General features: G+C 43.1%; 1 protein-coding gene across 4 annotated transcripts; it reads right to left on the bottom strand.

The window, feature by feature from the left end:
• Positions 1-2599: 2599 nt before the first annotated feature.
• Positions 2600-17484, bottom strand: MFAP5 (microfibril associated protein 5). 4 transcript variants are annotated; one of them, XM_047742628.1, is made up of 10 exons: positions 17248-17481; positions 16654-16713; positions 15662-15697; positions 10449-10493; positions 9923-9955; positions 9293-9328; positions 7386-7415; positions 6580-6667; positions 5926-5999; positions 2600-4470 (listed from the first exon to the last, which is right to left on the bottom strand). In XM_047742628.1, the coding sequence occupies exons 2-10, from the start codon at positions 16709-16711 to the stop codon at positions 4358-4360; spliced, it is 513 nt and encodes a 170-aa protein (XP_047598584.1). In that variant the 5' UTR covers positions 16712-16713; positions 17248-17481; the 3' UTR covers positions 2600-4357. The 4 variants fall into 4 exon arrangements, with proteins under 4 accessions (XP_047598584.1, XP_047598586.1, XP_047598585.1 ...); XM_047742630.1 differs by lacking the exon at positions 10449-10493 and having other exon boundaries at positions 17248-17484; XM_047742629.1 differs by lacking the exon at positions 9293-9328.
• Between the last annotated feature and the right edge of the window lie 1163 nt (positions 17485-18647).

Below are 18647 nucleotides of genomic sequence, written 5' to 3'. Positions count from 1 at the left end.
TCAAATTTCTTTCTTGCCTGGGTTACAGCTGCCTCAGTACTGGAGGAAAGGTAACCTTAGAGGTTGCAAGTTGTTTGCACCTCTGACTGGGGTGTCACGTAGTTGGTTTGACACAAACACCCTGGGGCAGAGGAGGGAGGAGATTGTGGCGAGCAACATCCACTTCTTGATGTCATCAAAAGCAAGGCCCAGAAGTTGGGAGACCAGCTGGGGTTTGCACCATCTGCCTGAGAGTCAAAAGAATACTTAGAGAAAGTATGCATAGAACTATATTTAGAGTAGAGTGCACACTTGAATTTCCCGTTCAAGGAGAAAGGAGAATTTTCATAAGCATGCAGTGTGGAAAAAGTTAGGCTCAGAGCAGAATCAGCTCAATTTTAGAAGAGAAAACGGGAGTAAACCTCCCGGCTAGGCAGACGAAGCTGTCATCTTTCAAGGTACCAGGAAGGGATTCAATTCCAAAAATTGCCTAAAGATACATTCTTTTTTTTTTTCTTTTAAGATTTTATTTATTTATTTGAAAGAGAGTGAGCGAGAGAGAGCATGAGCAGGGGGAGGGGCATGGAGAATGGGAGAAGCTTCTGAATCCTACAACAATGAGATCTGTTTCTGGGCCAGGAGCCCAGAACTGATCCCAGGGGCTCTGATCCCAGGACTCTAGGATCATGGCCAGAGCCAAAGGTGAGCCGAAGGTATATGCTTACCAACTGAGCCACTGAGGCACTCCTGCCTAAAGATACTTTGACCAAATCCTTTAATTCCAAGATTAAAGATGCACTGTTTTGATTCAAGTAATTATTTTTCATCAAAATATAAATTTCTCAGGGTGCCTGGGTGGCTCAGAGGGTTAAAGCCTCTGCCTTCGGCTCAGGTCATGATCCCAGGGTCCTGGGATCAAGCCCCGCATCGGGCTCTCTGCTCAGCAGGGAGCCTGCTTTCTCTCTCTCTCTCTGCCTGCCTCTCTGCCTACTTGTGATCTCTGTCAAATAAATAAATAAAATCTTTAAAAAAAAAAAAAAATATATATATATATATAAATTCCTCACTGAAGAGGGTTGTCATTGGTGTTCACCAGAAAATGGATAATATTAACACCTAAAAGAGTAAAAGGTTTTCAAATCCTTTCATGGGAGGAACAAGGAATGAAAACTAGAACATCAGAAATGGGGTGAAGGTAAAAAACAGTGGGCAAGGGGTGCCTGGGTGGCTCAGTGGGTTAGGCCTCTGCCTTCGGCTCAGGTCGTGGTCTCAGGGTCCTGGGATCGAGCCCTGCATCCTGCTCTCTGCTCAGCAGGGAGCCTGCTTCCCTTCCTCTCTCTCTCTGCCTGCCTCTCTGCCTACTTGTGATCTCTCTCCGTCAAATAAATAAGTGAAATCTTAAAAAAAAAAAAAAACAAAACAGTGGGCAAGAATACAGAGGGAAAGGGGGCACCTGGGTGGCTTCGTTGGTTAAGTATCTGCCTTCTGTTCAGGTCATGATCCAGGGTCCTGAGATTGAGCCCCATGTGGGGCTCCCCGCTTAGCAGGGTGTCTGCTTTTCCCTCTGACCCTCGCATGTTCACACATACTCTCTCACGCTCTCTCTTAAACAAATAAAATCTTTTTTAAAAAGAGGTAAAGGAGGCACCTGGGTGCCTCAGTGGGTTAAGCCTCTGCCTTCAGCTCGGATCATGATCTCAGGGTCCTGGGATTAAGCTCTGCATTGGGCTCTCTGCTCAGTGGGGAGCCTGCTTCCCCCTCTCTCCTGCCAGCCTCTCTGCCTACTTGTGATCTCTCTCTTTCTCTCTGTCGAATAAATAAATAAATAAAAATCTTTAAAAAAATTAAAAGATGGAAAGAACAGGGGTGGGGCTCCTGGGTGGCTCAGTCCGTTGAGTGACTCACTCTTGGTTTCCACATAGGTCGTGAGATGTACGCTGTCCCTTCACCCCAGCCTAGCCCCCCATTGGGCTGCAGGCCCACCAGGGAGTTAGCTTGAGATTCTCTCCGTCTGCCCTTCCCTCCACTGCCTCGCCACCCTCTTTCTAAAATAAATAAAGCTAGGCGCCTGGGTGGCTCAGTGGGTTAAGCCACTGTCTTCGGCTCAGGTCATGATCTCAGGGTCCTGGGATCGAGCCCTGCGTCGGGCTCTCTGCTCAGCGAGGAACCTGCTCCCCCCCTCCCCCACCACCTATCTGCCTACTTGTGATCTCTCTCTCTCTGTTAAATAAATAAATAAAATCTTTAAAAAAATTTTTAAAAATCACAAATTCGTGGAGCGCCTGGGTGGCTCAGTTGGTTAAGCATCTGCCTTTGGCTCAGGTCATGATTCTGGAGTCCCAGGATCAAGTCCAGCATTGGGCTCCCTGCTCAGCGGGGAGTCTCCTTCTCCCTCTGACCTCTCCCCTCTCATCCTCTTTCTCTCTCTCTCTCTCTCTCATTCTCTCTCTTTCAAATAAATAAACATATAAATAAATAAAATCTTTGAGACTGAAGCACTACCTACTGTGCTAACAAGGCACCTAAATAAATAAAATCTTTAAAAAAAAAGAGGCACAAATTCCTGTCATTCTAAACATATGAGAAAAAGAAACAAACAGATAAAAAACCACTCATCCAGAAAAGGAATAAAGAAAAATTTATTTTAAAATGTTTAATTTGCAATATACACAATACTGGGATTGAGGTGCTTTGTGGTGGGAATGCCACCTCATTCAATATATGGTAGGAGGGTCATGTTCATGGTGAGATTCTTAAATCATTCTTGGAAATTCTGTGCCTGTTGAGATTTCTCTACAGTGGGTATAATATCCACTTAATAAATCTATTTATATATGAGGATATTTACTTTTAGAAGCTATAGAGCAGAGATTACACGCTTTGGGTCTTTTCCTAGCATTTCTCTTTAATCAGTTGTGCAAATCCTATTAAACTAAATTGTTTCTTAATAGCAAAATCTGATGCTCATTTACATAGTTTTCTTTCAAGAGGAAAAGAATTCAACCCTACCAAGCAGAGAGGAATTCTGAGTGTGTAACTTGCCTCAAAGTCTCTTACTTCCATTGATTTTTGTGGGCTTCTTTGGAGGGTTATTAAGTTATTCAAATAGAAGCAGCTACAGTGTGTAATCAGTAACCTATAATAGGATTTTTTTTCTGTTATGTTGTGGACTGCTGTCTTAACATGAAATTTCTCCTCTTATAAGCAGACATGGTGGTTATGAATTAGACTGCATCTAGGCTCCAAGAAATACGAATAATACGCTTAAATCTTGAGAATCACAGAACGAAAAGATACCTTAGAATCAACATAAATCTAACCTTGTCATATTAAAGATGGGAAATTAAACCTAGTTTACTGGTTTACCAGGTTACTGCTAGAGCCAACATAAAAATGTAGGTTGTGTGAATATTGTGTTTTACTCTTTCTTATAAACCATTTGGCAAACTTGGCCTGCCTATTAAAATTTAAGTCTGAATGCTCTTCTTAAGCACCAAATCAGGCTATTCTGGAGTCCATTTGCATGGTAATTTCTACAGATTTTGTTTAGTGATGATGATGAAAGAAGTAGCGACAAATCAGGAAAACCCTGACCAAACTCAGAAATGATTTCACATTAAATTGTCTAATTTGAGATGGTGGGCTAACCCCCATATGACCAAAAACAAGCAAATGGGACTTTGTATCCCTATCTGCCAGTTGGACAACTACATGAAAAAGTGAACAGGGAACCATGAGTCCCAGTTCCATACATAGCTTACTCCTCCTATCTCTTTATCCTTGGCCTCTGAACACAGCAGACCTCATCTTGGGTCTTTATGTGTTGCCAGTAGGATTGTGTAGCTCTATGTTCTGGAGAATTCTCTAGGACTACAAAAATTACCATGACTCTTCTGAAAAATCGGAGCAGGCAAATCCAACAAAATAGTTAAAATAAGAGTAAAAAAGACTATATAAATGAATGACATGTTAATCTAGGAAGCTCTTGAAAATGTAAAAAAAAAAGGAGTTCTATGGCCAGCCAAAATTGACAGCAACAGCTTCTTCCTCCCTAAGATCTAGTTCAGACAGATTCAACGGTCAATATTAACCTAAAGTTTATTTTCCTTTGAAATTGTGTATAGGATGTTTGTATATAAGCCACATGGTTATCATTAATCTACGTCTATGATATTGAGAAACAGCAAAACCATGCAATAATACACACTTTGTTATCAGTCAGGGAATGGAGGCAAAAGCTAGGCACTGCAAAGGGATTGGTTTAAGAAATACTAATGTCTATGGGTTAGCGGACAATGGTTGGACAAGAAGGAGTTCCCTCTTGTTAGGGCATTCACTTCCTCCCACCCACACATTATTCTTTCCTCTTCCTTTGTGATCACAGACCGCTGGGTCTCTGCAAATTCACATTTTCACAGGGTGGAAGTCGGAAGTAGTGGGAGCGACGGAGTCGTCTTGGGGGTAAACCAGCCATCTGACGGCAAAGTTCATCTAGAAGAGAAGCAGAGCATAATGGGTTGGGAATGCAAAAAAGGTAACAAGGGCTTCCATGTTAAGAGATAGAGGACTGTAGGGTGCTGTAGTGAAAGACTGAAGAGAACTAGATCTGGGCTACAACCCCAGATGTGCAGCTTACTGTTACTTATTACTTACTAGAAAGTTCCTTAACTTTGCTGAGCCACACTATCCCTTCCAGGATAATAAGCATGAAATATCAGCCTCCACAGTGTAGTTGTGAGTATTAAAATGAAATAATATGTGCAAAGTACCTAGCCCAGGTGGCAGGTAAATTTTAGGTTCCTCTGGATGCCTAGCTCCCAGTTCTTATAATCATGGATTTATTAATAGCAAAAACCATGAGATTCAATCATTGACTATCTATCTGTTTACTACGTGCAAATAGCTAATTTTAGTAAGTCCCCTGAGACATTTGAAAGTGCCTAGAGTCCAAAGTACTCATCCTCAGTCTCAAGGTGCTTCCCTTGCAGGTGCTTGCACAAGGCCAATGGGGGCAAGTAGCAAGTTTCCTTCTGCGAAGTTAACTACAGCTCTTACTCAGAAGCTCAGTGCAGGATGGGCTGCTGAGTCAGAAGGGCCTGTGTCTGTGGTGCCTTCACCAACCACACTTATCGTTCGGGGCTGGCCATAGGGAAGGTGAGAAGTATCTTTATTCCCACAATGCAAGGTTTATAACCACACACTTTGGACCCTTGTAATCTTGTTTTTCTTTTTTAAAGTTGTTTTACCCTCATTTACTTCTAAATTTTCACAATAAGTAATTTCACTGGTTCTTGGAATTGGCAGACTGTTTAAAATGTTGCCAACTTCTAAATGTCCAATCTGTTTTTTTTATTATTATTATTTACTTATAGGCTCTATACAAACATCAGTGTCTCCAAATTAGTAGATTTTTTTTTTTTTTTTTTTTTTACGAAGTTGTTCCTTTATGAACATGGCTGCCAACTCTTAGTCTATTATTTGTAATGGCTGACTTGGCTTTTTTTTTTTTTTTTTTTTAAGTTTTCTTTTTCTTTTTTTTTTTTTTTTGTAATCTCTATAGCTAATGAGTGGCTCAAACTCATGACCCTAAGATCAAGAGTTGCATGCTCTCCAGACTGAGCCAGCCAGCTGCCCTGACTTGTGCTTTTCACCTAGAACCCCAGTGAGCTTCAAAGCAGCTAGAGCTTCAGAAAGCTCTATGTATAGGAGAAGGTGGGGGTTACAGCCTAGCTGGAAAGAGACCCAAGCACCATTTTCTTATATATTAAGCATACTTCTTTACTTAGATTGCTTATTTAGCATAACTTGGCAAACCAGGGGTTGTTGGGGGTTAATGAGGTGGCCTAAAGCCCTCCTCAGAAGCCAGACCTTGGAACCATTAGGACCATGTTTCTACTCCTCTCTCTTATAACTGCCCCTCCCACTGACACCCAGCCATCATCTTACCTTTCATAACTTCGTGTTCTTTACAGACAAGACGAGAGCAGATCTCATTGTTGATGATGTACATACGTCGTAAACTGCCAGAGTCCCAGTAAAATGGTTAGGAAAATAGATAGAAAAGAGCATAGGGAGGGAGAACTAGCCTAGGCCAAGGTTGCCTGCTCAACTTCTGTATTCCCCACTCTCCCTAACTGTTCTCCTCCACTCTGGATTTCCTTAATTTTTCTGGACTGCTTTTTCTTCCCTCCCAGAGGAGTGCAGGGGATGGAATGGTATTAATTATTCTTCTTAGTGATACTTTGCACACTCCCACCTAGAGTTAAGTTGAATACTCCTCCCCGCTATTGGATCTTTCACTTCAGCCTTTTTCCGTGAGGTACTAGATTTCACTGTACCAGTACTTCTCTCATGACTATCTTTTCCCCAGCTCTCATCTCACTAGCCTTCTAGCATCTAGTCTTACTGTTCAGTCTGTTCTCCATATACCTCAGTTCAGAGTCCGGGTTCTATCTGGCACCAGCGGGAATAGCTAAGGATCATGTTAAAAACTCCTGTGCCACCAAAAACTGAAATCCCAGAGTGGGTGTTCATTAAGCAGTTACGGACATGAAACCACTACCATGGATGATGCTTTCTACCTGTCCTGGGACCCCTTACCTTGTGAAACATAACTGATGAATGCATTGCTTGACTGGCCGATGCACAGAGTAGAGTCTCGTGCAAGCAAATTTTTCATCCCGGCAGTCTGAAGAAGTCCAGCAGAGAAAACAGGGATCCACAAAGGATTCAAGCGACGGAAGAAGGTAGACAGAATGGGGGAAAAAATACAAAGTGATCTCTACACAGGATTATTACAAGTTGGGGGAATGCCCTCCCTGTTGACCAAAAGAGAATGGTAGAAAATTGGCTGAAATAAAATTTAGGTGCTTTCCTACCTAGAAGCAAAAGTAGATAAAATAATCTCAGGGTTCTTCTAGGAAAGTCTTTCTAGGGTTATCCAGGTGGCCATATGAAATATAAATTGAGAAGCTTTTAACCCCATTCTAAAGAATCAGAATTCTTAGGTGGGCCACAGTTTCTGTTTTAGTAGTTTCCAATCCTAGATGCACATCAGAATCATCAGTACAATAGAGAGAGCAACTTTGGCCATGACAACCAGAGTAATACTGAGTCCTTGCTGTCACTTCCTAACTCATTAACCACCATGGAAAGTCCAAAGGCAGCTTAGGAATAGGAATCTTTCAGGACCATCCAACAGTGGTCCCATCTTTTCCCCATGAGCTTGAGGATAAGACCTCATTTAAAAAAAAAAAAAAAAAGTAGGAATGAAGGGCACTAAAAATACTCCTTGAGAAAGAACTGGAAGCAAGCTAGAAGGTATATCAAGTATCCTCCAAAGAGCAAGGAGGTATGAATCCCTGAGAAGAAAGCTGAAGAAAAAGACGTGCAAAAGACATTCATACCTGTTGTGGTATTTTTATCAGCAGGAGAAGCTGGAAGGCAGAAATTTTACTCAGTTATTACCAGTTCTAGAAGACACTACTTCTGCAATTGTCATGTTACCTCACTTATAAATAAAAAGCCAAAGGAGTTGATAATGCTTTTAGCAACTTCTAACAGAAAACCCACAGTGGGCTATTCTGTTCCACAAAACTGGAGAGATTTAGAAGTTAGGATGGGAAATCTGATTTTGCCTTTCTCCTCTTCTAGAATTGAAAATGTATCTTTGTTTTGTTGATCAAAATCACATTTAGTGGAGATATCAGGCAAGGATCCCTATGCCCAGAAGACCTTCATCCTACAGCTAAGGAGAGAAAAGATTGTTACCCAGTAGAAGCTCTTACTCATAAAAGAAAATTTCTTCTCTGTAAATCAAATGCATCATCGTGGGTTCTCAGATAAAAGTTATTCAGCAAAGAATAGCAAAGGTCACAGCCATAGCCAAACCTAATCTAAGGTCAAGTTAAATACAGGCCTAACTTGTAGAATGAATAATAGGAGTAAGATGAGTCTTGGGAAGACACTAACCATGGGATTTATGTGTCAAAATGCCATTGGAAGAGTTGCTGGTAGATAGAATACTATGGGAAGAATGCTACATGATCTCTTCTATGCCCTGGTTTCAATGGCAGACTTACATGCTGAGAATTCTCAGACTTCTACTTCCAGCCCAGATCTCTTCCAAGCTCCCGACCTATAAAGCCACCTGCCATTTTATGGAAGAGTTTGTCGATTTTTCAAAGATCCTTCAAATCTAACATGTCTTAAACTGTCCTACTTCCCCTTCACCAATTCAACATGCTCTTCAGTGAATGGTCCCACCATCTACCCAACAGGACACTGGACATCATCTCAACAGTCCCCTATCATAGCTCACACTTAATTCTTCCTGCCTCCACCTCAGTGAGTTCAGGCCATCATCTTTTATTGGGACTAGTGTAACAGCATCCTGGCTGGATTTCCAATTGACAAATCTGATGGGAATCTTTCTTTGTCTAAAACTATTCTGATGGGTTTTTAGTTCCATCCTAAGCCTTTCTTGCATCGTGTTTCCTTCACCCCAGAGCTCTTCTCCCTAATTACTCAACTCACTTCCAGTTGTCATTCAAGAAGCCACTTAATCAGTGTGTCCTCCACAGAACCCTTTCCTAAGCCCCGGCACTGACTATACTCAAGGACTCTCTTAGTCATCTATTCCTTCTGTTGCTTATCCTGATTATGGCATTTTATGAAATTAAAGTAAGTTACCCATTTGTTTATCTTGTGTAGTAGACAAAAAAAATACCAAGTAAAAGGAAATCAGTTTTGTTCATCTTTACATTCCTGGTACTCAGTAGTAGGTTTGCAATAACTATTTCTTTAAAATCTAGTTTCTGTCTCCTTTTCCCACATCCTACCCCTTGTTTCTTGTAGGTTTTGCCCTAATCGTTAAAAAAAAAAAATGTTTCCTCATTGTGCCAAGCTCTATTTTGTGTTCAAATCTTGGAACATACTGTTCCTTCTTTGACTGTCTGGCTGGCTCCAGTTCTTCTTTCAAGAATCGGTTCAACCATTACTTCGAGGAAGTTTCCCTTTAGCTTCCCAAACATTGACTGTTTATATATTTGTCTTGCCTTTACCCACCCAGGCTCGGAAACTATGAGGAAAAGATCACATATTGGTGTTTTGTACATCAAACAGCGAGCACAATCCCTGCATGTTAGGGGATCAAAAATGTCATTCATCTAAATTGAACTGTTGGAAGAATGTGCTCATTGAACTGTAGTCGCGTCTATTTCGGATCCTTCACCAGCTGTACTGCCTTACAGAATGGGCTCTGGGGAAAGCCCAGAATGGCCCCAGTGGCCCTGGGATCCCGATCTGAACTCACCCAGGTCATCTGTGGAAGGCTCGATATCAGCCAGAACTGAAAAGGCACAAAACAGCAGGTGTGAGGAGGGCTTTGAACTGGCAACGGGGAAGGCAGAGGAGAAAAAGGAAGAATGGAGGGGTGCCTGGGCGGCTCAGTTGGTTAAGTGTCTGACTCTTGGTTTCAGCTCAGGTCATGATCTCAGGGTCTTGAGATCAAACCACAGCTTGAGCTCTGCTCTGGGCCTGGAGCCTGCTTCAGATTTTCTCTCTGCCCCTCCCCCATAAAAAAAAAAAGATTGAGAAAAAGGGAGAATGGAGGTATTGGGGCAAAGTCAAGGCTGTGGCTGGGTTTGTGTGTTATATCCAAGGGATTAGAGTTAATTGAAGTAATTGTGAAATTTTTTGAAAAATATTTGGCCTACTGATGTTATAGTTTATTATACATGCCTTATTTTAGGTATTCATCCACTTTGTTTCATCTTTTTAGAGGACTGGGGGACTCCTTCCCATTATCCCACTGTCACTGATCAAAACACCCCCAATCCCTCTCTTCTTTTCTAGACAAAAATACAGGACTAATTCAAAAGCTGGAATATATTGTGGATATTAACAAGACTCAAGCCATTTTAAAAGCAGTAGTAAGGCTTACCTGTTTCATCTGTAGAGGGCTCATTCACCAGATCTGCAAAGACACAGCACAGGGAATAAAAACACACAGGCAGGGCACCTGGGTGGCTCAGTGGGTTAAGCCTCTGCCTTCAGCTTAGGTCATGATCTCAAGTGTTCTGGAACTGAGTCCTGCATGGGGCTCTCCGCTCATCAGTGAGCCTGCTTCCCCTCTCTCTCTGCCTGTCTCTCTGCCTACTTGTGATCTCTCTCTCTGTCAAATAAATAAATCTTAAAAAAATATATATTAAAAAACACAGGCAGAAAAAGTGGGAAAGGGAAGCAGAAAAAAGGGTTGATCTAAAAGGAGGCAAGAAAGATTGAAGTGAAAGAATATGGGCTCCTGGACCATATCCTCACAACATCAGTGGTATCTAAGACAGACGCTTGGGTCTGCATGAGCTCAGAGTGCCCACTGACCTCTTTTCTATGCCTCATTTATCATTGTACAGATACCATCCTCAATCCTTCTGTTCCCAGGATAAAAACAAAGAAAAAGGGTAGCTTACTAGGATCTTCGGTGAATGTCTCTAGAGTCACTGGAGTCACATCATCTGAATAAAGAAAAAAAGCAGGAAACGTTTATTTTTAATTAAAGTAATTTTAAAAGATTTTATTTATTTGAGGGGCACTTGGGTGGCTCAGTGGGTTAAGCCTCTGCCTTCAGCTCAGGTCATGATCTCAGGGTCCTGGGATGAGCCCTGCATCAGGCTCTGTGCTCAGCAGGGAGCCTGCTTCCCCCCTTTTTCTGCCTGCCTCTCTGCCAACTTGTGATCTCTCTCTGTCAAATAAATAAATAAAATCTTTAAAAAAAAAGATTTTATTTATTTAAGATAGAGAGAGAAAAAAAACCATGAGCAGTGGGGGGAGGGGCAGAAGGAGAGGGAGAAGCAGACTTCTCACTGAGCAGGGAGCCTCTTCCTAGGGCTTGATCCCAGAACCCCAGGACCATGACCTGAGCTGAAGGCACACACTTAACCAACTGAGCCACCCAGGGGCCCCCAGAAAACACTTTTTGAGCATTCCCTGTCCTCCTCCCATTCTTGCACTCGCAGTAAGTGAAACCTGTCTAGCACAGTTGCTAATGCACAGTGAGTATCCCACAATTGTTTTTCATTGTTTGCTTCTCCACCCGAGTCCTTTCCCCACAAACCAAACAAATGTCAGTTTCCCACTTCCATGAATATACGCATACAGTCCTAGCCCAGAATATCCTTTTCCCTTTGTCTCCTTTACCTACATGCCCATCAGATAATCCTCCACGGGCATCCCCTAAGTTTAGGAATAGAAGAATAACATATTTCATTGTCCTATCAGATAATAATGTAATAGCTAATTTGGGTTTAAATTAGCTATTAAATTAAATTTTTAAATAGGTGCCAGGCACTATTTAAAAAATCTGTTTTGGGGCGCCTGGGTGGCTCAGTGGGTTGGGCTGCTGCCTTCGGCTCAGGTCATGATCTCAGGGTCCTGGGATCGAGTCCCACATCAGGCTCTCTGCTCAGCAGGGAGCCTGCTTCCCTCTCTCTCTCTCTCTCTCTCTGCCTGCCTCTCTGTCTACTTGTGATCTCTCTCTGTCAAATAAACAAATAAAATCTTTAAAAAAAATTTAAAAAAAAAATCTGTTTTTACAGATGATAAAATTTGAGCACCCAATAAGTAAATAATTTACCCAAGGTTATACAGCTTGTTTCAAGTACAACGGATTGATGATCTCTTTGCAATACTTATTTTAAGTGCAAATTGTCTTTACCAAAGACACTGATCCGATAATTACAGGTTTGAAATAATTGGATATCAGTTTGCTGATATGCTTACATACAAGTATGCTCACTAAAGGTGATGTGGATGATTTTCTTTTATTTATTTATTTTTTTATTTGACAGACAGAGATCACAAGTAGGCAGAGAGGCAGGCAGAGAGAGAGGAGGAAGCAGGCTTCCGGCTGTGCAGAGAGCCAGAAGCGTGGCTCGATCCCGGGACCTGTGGTCATGACCTGAGCCGAAGGCAGAGGCTTTAACCCACTGAGCCAGCCAGGCGCTCCGTGGATGATTTTCTGATGCTCAAAGAGAAGTGAAGTGAGAGAAGAGAGGGTGTGTTTGTAGAGAATACCTTGCAGTTGATCACTGGAAAGTAAAGGCAGTAGGAAAAATAAAAAATAAATGGTCCAGGTCTTAAGGTGGAATCTATTAGGATGTGCTAAGAAAACTGTATCTGAGGGGTGCCTGGGTGGCTCAGTGGGTTAAAGCCTCTGCCTTCGGCTCAGGTCATGATCCCAGGATCCTGGGATCGAGTCCCGCATCGGGCTCTCTGCTCAGCAGGGAGCCTGCTTCCTCCTCCTCCTCTCTCTCTCTCTGCCTGCTTGTGATCTCTGTCTGTCAAATAAATAAATAAAATCTAAAAAAAAAAAAAGAAGAAAACTGTATCTGAAACTATAAATAACAGCACTACCTAAAACAAATTCTCTCAACTTTTTTTTTTTTTAAGATTTTATTAATTTATTTGGCAGGGAAAGAGAGCACAAGTAGGCAGAGAGGCAGGCAGTTGGGGGGGGGGGGCGGGGAAGCAGTCTCCCTGCTGAGCAAAGAGCCCCACGACACAGGGCTCCATCCCAGGACCCTGAGATCATGACCTGAGCCGAAGGCAGAGGCCCAACCCCCTGAGCCACCCAGGCGCCCCAAATCGTCTCAACTTTAAAAAGCAAAATAACAATGCAATGTTAACACCTAATTATTTAAATATCCCATCTATAATTACTCTTTCTTGTAGATGACGTATCGTCATAATCTAGTTTGCCCACTAGGGGTCAGCAAATTCAGTTTGCTTTGACTTTTTCCTTAAAACTTCAGCGTCTGAATGCTACGTTTCGTCTGGAGAAAATAGCGTTTTTATAAAGCATGCCAGAGCTATTGATCACTGTGGCAGAGGCAAAACGCAAATAATGCATTCTGAAGCAATTTCCCCGGCTGCTTACATCATCCTCTTTTTAAAAAAAATTCAAGGTAGAAAGTCATCAGATCTGACAAAAGAGCCCTTTTATAGTTAACACTCAGCATTAGCTTTCGTATTTCAGATGAAATTTTGGTAAAAGAAATCGAAGGCTGTTCCAATCCCCCAGGACGTTTGAAAAACCACTAGCCCGAGTCCTTCCAAAAACCGTTAAGAGGGGAGTGGAGCCTTTCCAGGGTGTAGCCTAATGCCGCCAGTTCCCTTTCTATCTGCATTCCAGTCCAGCCACTCACAGATATGCAAGTGAACCGGTGGGTGAGCAGAGGGGTTAAGAATGAGTCCTTGCCGTCACCTCAGAATTTCTGGATGGAGTACTGGTTTTTGGTGTATTCCTCAGATTATCCACATTTCCCGTGAGCTACCACCGCATAAATGCTTATCTAGGATTCATGTTATCTGAAAAGAAATCCCAAGTAGGCAATTTTTTTAAAGATTTTATTTATGTATTTGACAGAGAGAAACAGTGAGAGCAGAAACACAAGCAGGGGGAGTGGGAGAGGGAGAAGCCGGCTTCCTGCCCAGTAGAGAGCCTGATGTGGGTTTCCATCCCAGGACCCTGGGATCATGACCTGAGCTGAAGGCAGACCCTTAACGACTGAGCCACCCAGGCACCCCTTAAGTAGGCAATGTTTTAAAAGATTTTATTTATTAGGGACAGAGAGCATGGCTCAAGCGGCAGGGGTGGGGTGTGGGAGGGGGTAGCAGCAGGCAGAGGGAGAAGGAGGCTCCCCTGTGGAGCAGAGACTCCCATGCAGGCTCTATCCCAGGACCCCCGGATCATGACCTGAGCCAAAGGCAGATACTTAACTGACTGAGCCACCCAGGAGCCCCTTAAATAAGCATTTTATTTTATTTTATTTTATTTTTAAATGCTTTATTTATTTGATGCGGAGAGAGAGAGCACAAGCAGGGGGAGCAGCAGCAGAAGGAGAGGGAGAAGCAGACTCCCCACTGAACAGAGAGCCCACATGGGGCTCAACCCCAGGACCCTGGGCTCATGACCCTAGCCAAAGGCAGATGCTTAACCGATTGAGCCACTCAGGCGCCCTTTAAGTAAGCATTTTTTTTTTAAGATTTTATTTTATTTATATGACAGAGATCACAAGTAGGCAGAGAGGTAGGCAGAGAGAGAGAGGAAGAAGCAGGCTCCCTGCTGAGGGATCATGACCCAGGATCATGACCCAAGTGGAAGGCAGAGGCTTTAACCTACTGAGCCACCCAGGTGCCCCTTAAGTAAGCATTTTAATCATATCATATTTCTTCTAGAAAAGCCATCCCAAACTTGTAGACAAGGACTAGACTTTAACCAGCCCAGAGAATGAATGCAAAAATTTTTTGCTAATGCTGAACTCTGTAGGCTCAGAAAAGTTGGGATTCAGAATTCTTTACCTGCAGCAGATTAAAAAAAAAAAAAAAGTTGTGTTTCTTTATTTTTATCTTCTGTACCAGGATGTACAGGAAGAAATTATATTGTGCCCCAATGCACACATAGAAAATTGAAACGAGTTTAAAAAGATAATGCCTTACTCTCGAAATGTTCTTGTAATGTACCCCACTTTTATTTTATTTTATTTATTTATTTGTTTTTAAAGATTTTATTTATTTATTTGACAGACAGAGCTCACAAGTAGGCAGAGAGGCAGGCAGAGAGAGAGGGGGAAGCAGGCTCCCTGCTGAGCAGAGAGCCCGATGTGGGACTTGATCCCAGGACCCCCAGATCATGACCTGAGCCAAAGGCAGAGGCTTAACCACTGAGCCACCCAGGTGCCCCTGTACCCCACTTTTATTTTAGTCTGTACTAATTCATTAAAAATTACCCATTGTGATCTGCTAATTTGATTTTATGGTCCATTAATGGGTTACATACTGCTGTGCTCTCAGGGGTTGGGAAAAGTAAGAGATAAATTGTAATAATGTTGACTGTCTGGAGGCAGAGTGGAGTGTTTGATTGGAGTTTCCGTTATCAAGCTGGAGGAAGTGGCCACTTGGAAACCAAAACTTTTGGTTTCTGTCCATTAGTGCCAGAATTTCGCTGTAGTACTGAGATGACTTTTTATTCTGTCTGCATGTTAGCTTCTCCGTTGCTACATGGATAGGAAAAAGCTGTTAAGATTAGTAGGGTTTTCTCAGTGAGATAAGAGGTGCATATAGGAGAGTAGAAACAAGAGATGGGTATAGAGGAGGATTTAGGCAAGGTATTTCAGTTGTTAAAAAGTAAGGAGATTTGTGGCTCCTGGGTGGCTTAGTTGTTAAGCATCTGCCTTCACCTTGGGTCATAATCCCAAATCCTGGGATCGAGTCCTATATCAGGCTTTCTGCTGGGTGGGAAGCCTGCTTCTCCCTCTCCCACTCCCCTTGCTTGTGTTTCCTCTCTTGCTGTGTCTCTTTCTGCCAAATAAATAAAATCTTTAAAAAAAAATAAAGGTAAGAAACTTTTATGAACAGGATAACAGGGTTGTGGAAACTGGTGAGTTAAATCCGATTTTCCATACTTTGGCAATGTGTCTCTCTGTTATATTATAGATTCTTTAACTCTGACCATTCATCTGCATTATTCTTATATCCCCAGCAGATAGGGCACATGGCTGACTCAGCTGGAAGAGCATATTACTCTTGAATCATGGGGTTTTGAGTTCAAACCCACACTGGGGGTAGAGATTCCTTAAATATATACTAAAAACACAGAAGAGTCCAGATCCAAAGGCTCACCTACCTCCTCGTTGACCATTGACTCCTAGTGGTGTCCAGTCTGTACCAAAGGACAGAGAAGAGGGATAAATGACTCCAGCTCTATACCTCATAAAGCTTTTATAGGATGAATCAGAAAATGATGGGAAATGGTTGTACTTTATTTTTCTGCATTGTATTTCTGTATAGTTCAGTACAAAATTACTCAGACCATTAGTGCTGACATGGAAACCCTCAAGAAAAATATGTTCCTGAGAATAAAGCCCTGCTCTGCCAAGCCCTGACGTAGGATGCCCTCTTGCCTTCATTCCGTAGCAGGAGTCAGGTCCTGTTCGGCAGTCGGGGCTAACAGCCTTTCTAAAGTGTCCTGTCCTAACCCCATAGCCATAGTACGAACTACACTATGAACAAGGCACAAAGTGATTTTCTGACAGTGTGGACCTGGCAGCATGAGGAAATAGAGCAGGATTTCTTCGAGGTGCCAAGACTCACTTTCCATGGCCAATCTTTCAGCCCTGTTCTGTGACATCTGTGATGGCTTTTCTTCAGTGCATAGCCTGGCACGTTTGTGTGCATGTGAATACGTGTGTGTGTGCCGGAGCTAGTGTGGGTAGGTGTGAGTGTATATATTACCACTGTGCCCCTTTACGCACTGAATTTGGTCCAGTTTCTTATTAGCTGTCTCCGTATGTTTGCAGACACATTGGCGTGTCAGCTTCTCTTTCCTCTGTTGACCGGTACATTGATGTGTGTGTGACCCTCTTTTTGGGTTAATAAGCATTTGTGTGGATCTTATAACTCTCCAGATACTTCCCAAGTCTGAGATCATCTCTGGTCTCATCCCAGCCCCTGCTTTTCAGACACAAATCTGTCCTTTTCTTCAATATTAGTTCTAGAACTCGGGAGCAAGGATGACTGCTGCCAGTCCCCGTCACCATCCCACCCCATAACCTCCAGCTCCACATTCCCCTCAGGAGCTGGCATTGGAGGGAGAAAAGATTGAAGGGAGGGACTCACCAGAGGGGATGATGAGGGCAGTGAGGAACAGCAGCACCTTGGGTCCCAAGAGCAGCATATCTGACAGGGGTGTTGGGAGAGGAGAAGCTGTGATGTTCCGGACACATCAGCATCTGAGGCCCAGGCAGGGCTGCCTGGAGGGCCCCTGTCTCTTTGTCTGCCCAGGGCTTTCCCTGGTCCCCTGTGCGACTCCAGCCTTTTCTCTTTTCTTTCACCCAACATTTCTCCCTCAAATTCTCTCTTTGATCACTTACCATTACTCTCATTCTCACGCCTTTTTTCTGCCAAGTCAGAGGAAACTATATATTCTCGATGGTGCATGGTTGCCCCCAGTCTGTGGCTACTTTCTCCCCCAGTGTCTGATTTTTTGATATCTGTGGCTTTTAAATATCATCCACTTATCTTGGTGTCTTGTCTTGAATTCCAAGGCTAAATGGGGTATTCACTCAATCTAAGTCAGTGACGTTCCCCACCGCCCCCATCCAGCCTTTCAGTTTCAACACACACACACACACACACACACACACACACACACACACACACACCCCGCACACCCTCTGTCTGTCTAGGGTTTTGTACAATCAAACAACTCACTGTGTATTTTTTTCCTCTGCTCTGTCCACCGAGTCCTTCAGCTGCCGAATGGGCCTCTCTCCTTCTCACGCTGTTTCTACTTTGGCTGGAGAATAAGATGAACAGGGCCACTCCCTGGGAAGGACTTCAAATTTGGCCTACTCTGAAACAATGAGATGAGGGAGAGCAAGGGAGAGAGAGAGAGAGAGAGAAAGCCAGGCTAGAGGAGTGTGATGAGGCGGGAATGAGAAGGGGGCTGGGGCTTTGCAGTCACTCACACCCTCATTCCAAAGGTTATGACCACACCAGTGAGTGATGCTGCTGTTCCCTCGGAGGCCGGGCTTCTGCTGGCAAAAGCCTTTCTTCCATGAGCTTCTTTTCCCTCTTGCAACCTGGCCCCAGTCCCTAGTCCCCAGCCCCTTCCTGCCTTGGGTTCCTTTTCATCTTTGGACAGTCTGCCCTTCTCTGTCCATCCTCCATGTTTGAATCATTTCTCCATCCTCCTGTCTCGCTGTCTTCTTCAGCATTCATCTCTTCACCACCAACAAATTCCTTTATATCACTGAATTTCTCTCTCTTTTTTCTCTTTCTTGACCCACACACATTCAAGAATGTGGTTCCCCCACCCCCGGGAATCCTATTCATTCCACATTCAAACACACACAGACACCACATGAGTTTTGTCCAAGAGGAGGGTTGGCTGTTAGGAAAAGTTGAAAAATATAGTACCATCTGAATTCCTTTTGAAGTGGGGAGGAGCTCTGTAAGAAGACATGTTAGTCTTCTTCTGTCTTTTGGCTTTATTTAGATTTATGCTCAGAATCCTGGTTTCTAGAATCTTCAGGAGAAACTGCCATTAGAAGCCCAAAGAAAACTGGGACCCAAGCTCACTTTTCTGGCCTTATTTTCCAACAGTTCTTTCCTCCACATCATGTCATAAGTAGATGACACTTTCTGTGATCCAGGAGTTTTAAAGACTTTGTATTTGTTCTTATTCATTGAGAGCGAGGGGCTAGGCTGGTAAAAATGTCTCCACTTTGGAGGGAATAAATTTGAATTACAGAAATGCAAATCTGAAGGATCGTTGAGCTGCTGTGCGTTTACTAGGGTGTAAGTTTCATTCCGTGTGAGCTCCTTGAGTCTACATGGTCTATCACCCTGAAGAGCTACATTAGAGTCAAGTATAGGTAGACAGAGCAGATCATGTTCATAGAATACAGACTAGAAAAGGAAAAAAAGAGAGAGAAGAAAGGGAGGAAAAGAGAGGAAGGAAGGAAGCTAGTTAGTTGGGAGGAAGGGAGAGCCATGGACATAATCAGAAATAAGGAAATAGCACCTTTGATTCCTCCAAAGGACAGATTCGTGCCCATCTCTGAGATATGTGGGTTCTGGTCAGTCTCTAGAACAGAGCTGAGTACCAG

This window comes from Lutra lutra, chromosome 8 (genome assembly GCF_902655055.1).
Source record: "Lutra lutra chromosome 8, mLutLut1.2, whole genome shotgun sequence".
In the NCBI taxonomy this organism is placed as follows: domain Eukaryota; kingdom Metazoa; phylum Chordata; class Mammalia; order Carnivora; family Mustelidae; genus Lutra; species Lutra lutra.
Note: the sequence above shows the minus strand (reverse complement) of the source record. Positions and strands in the feature narration are given on the sequence as shown.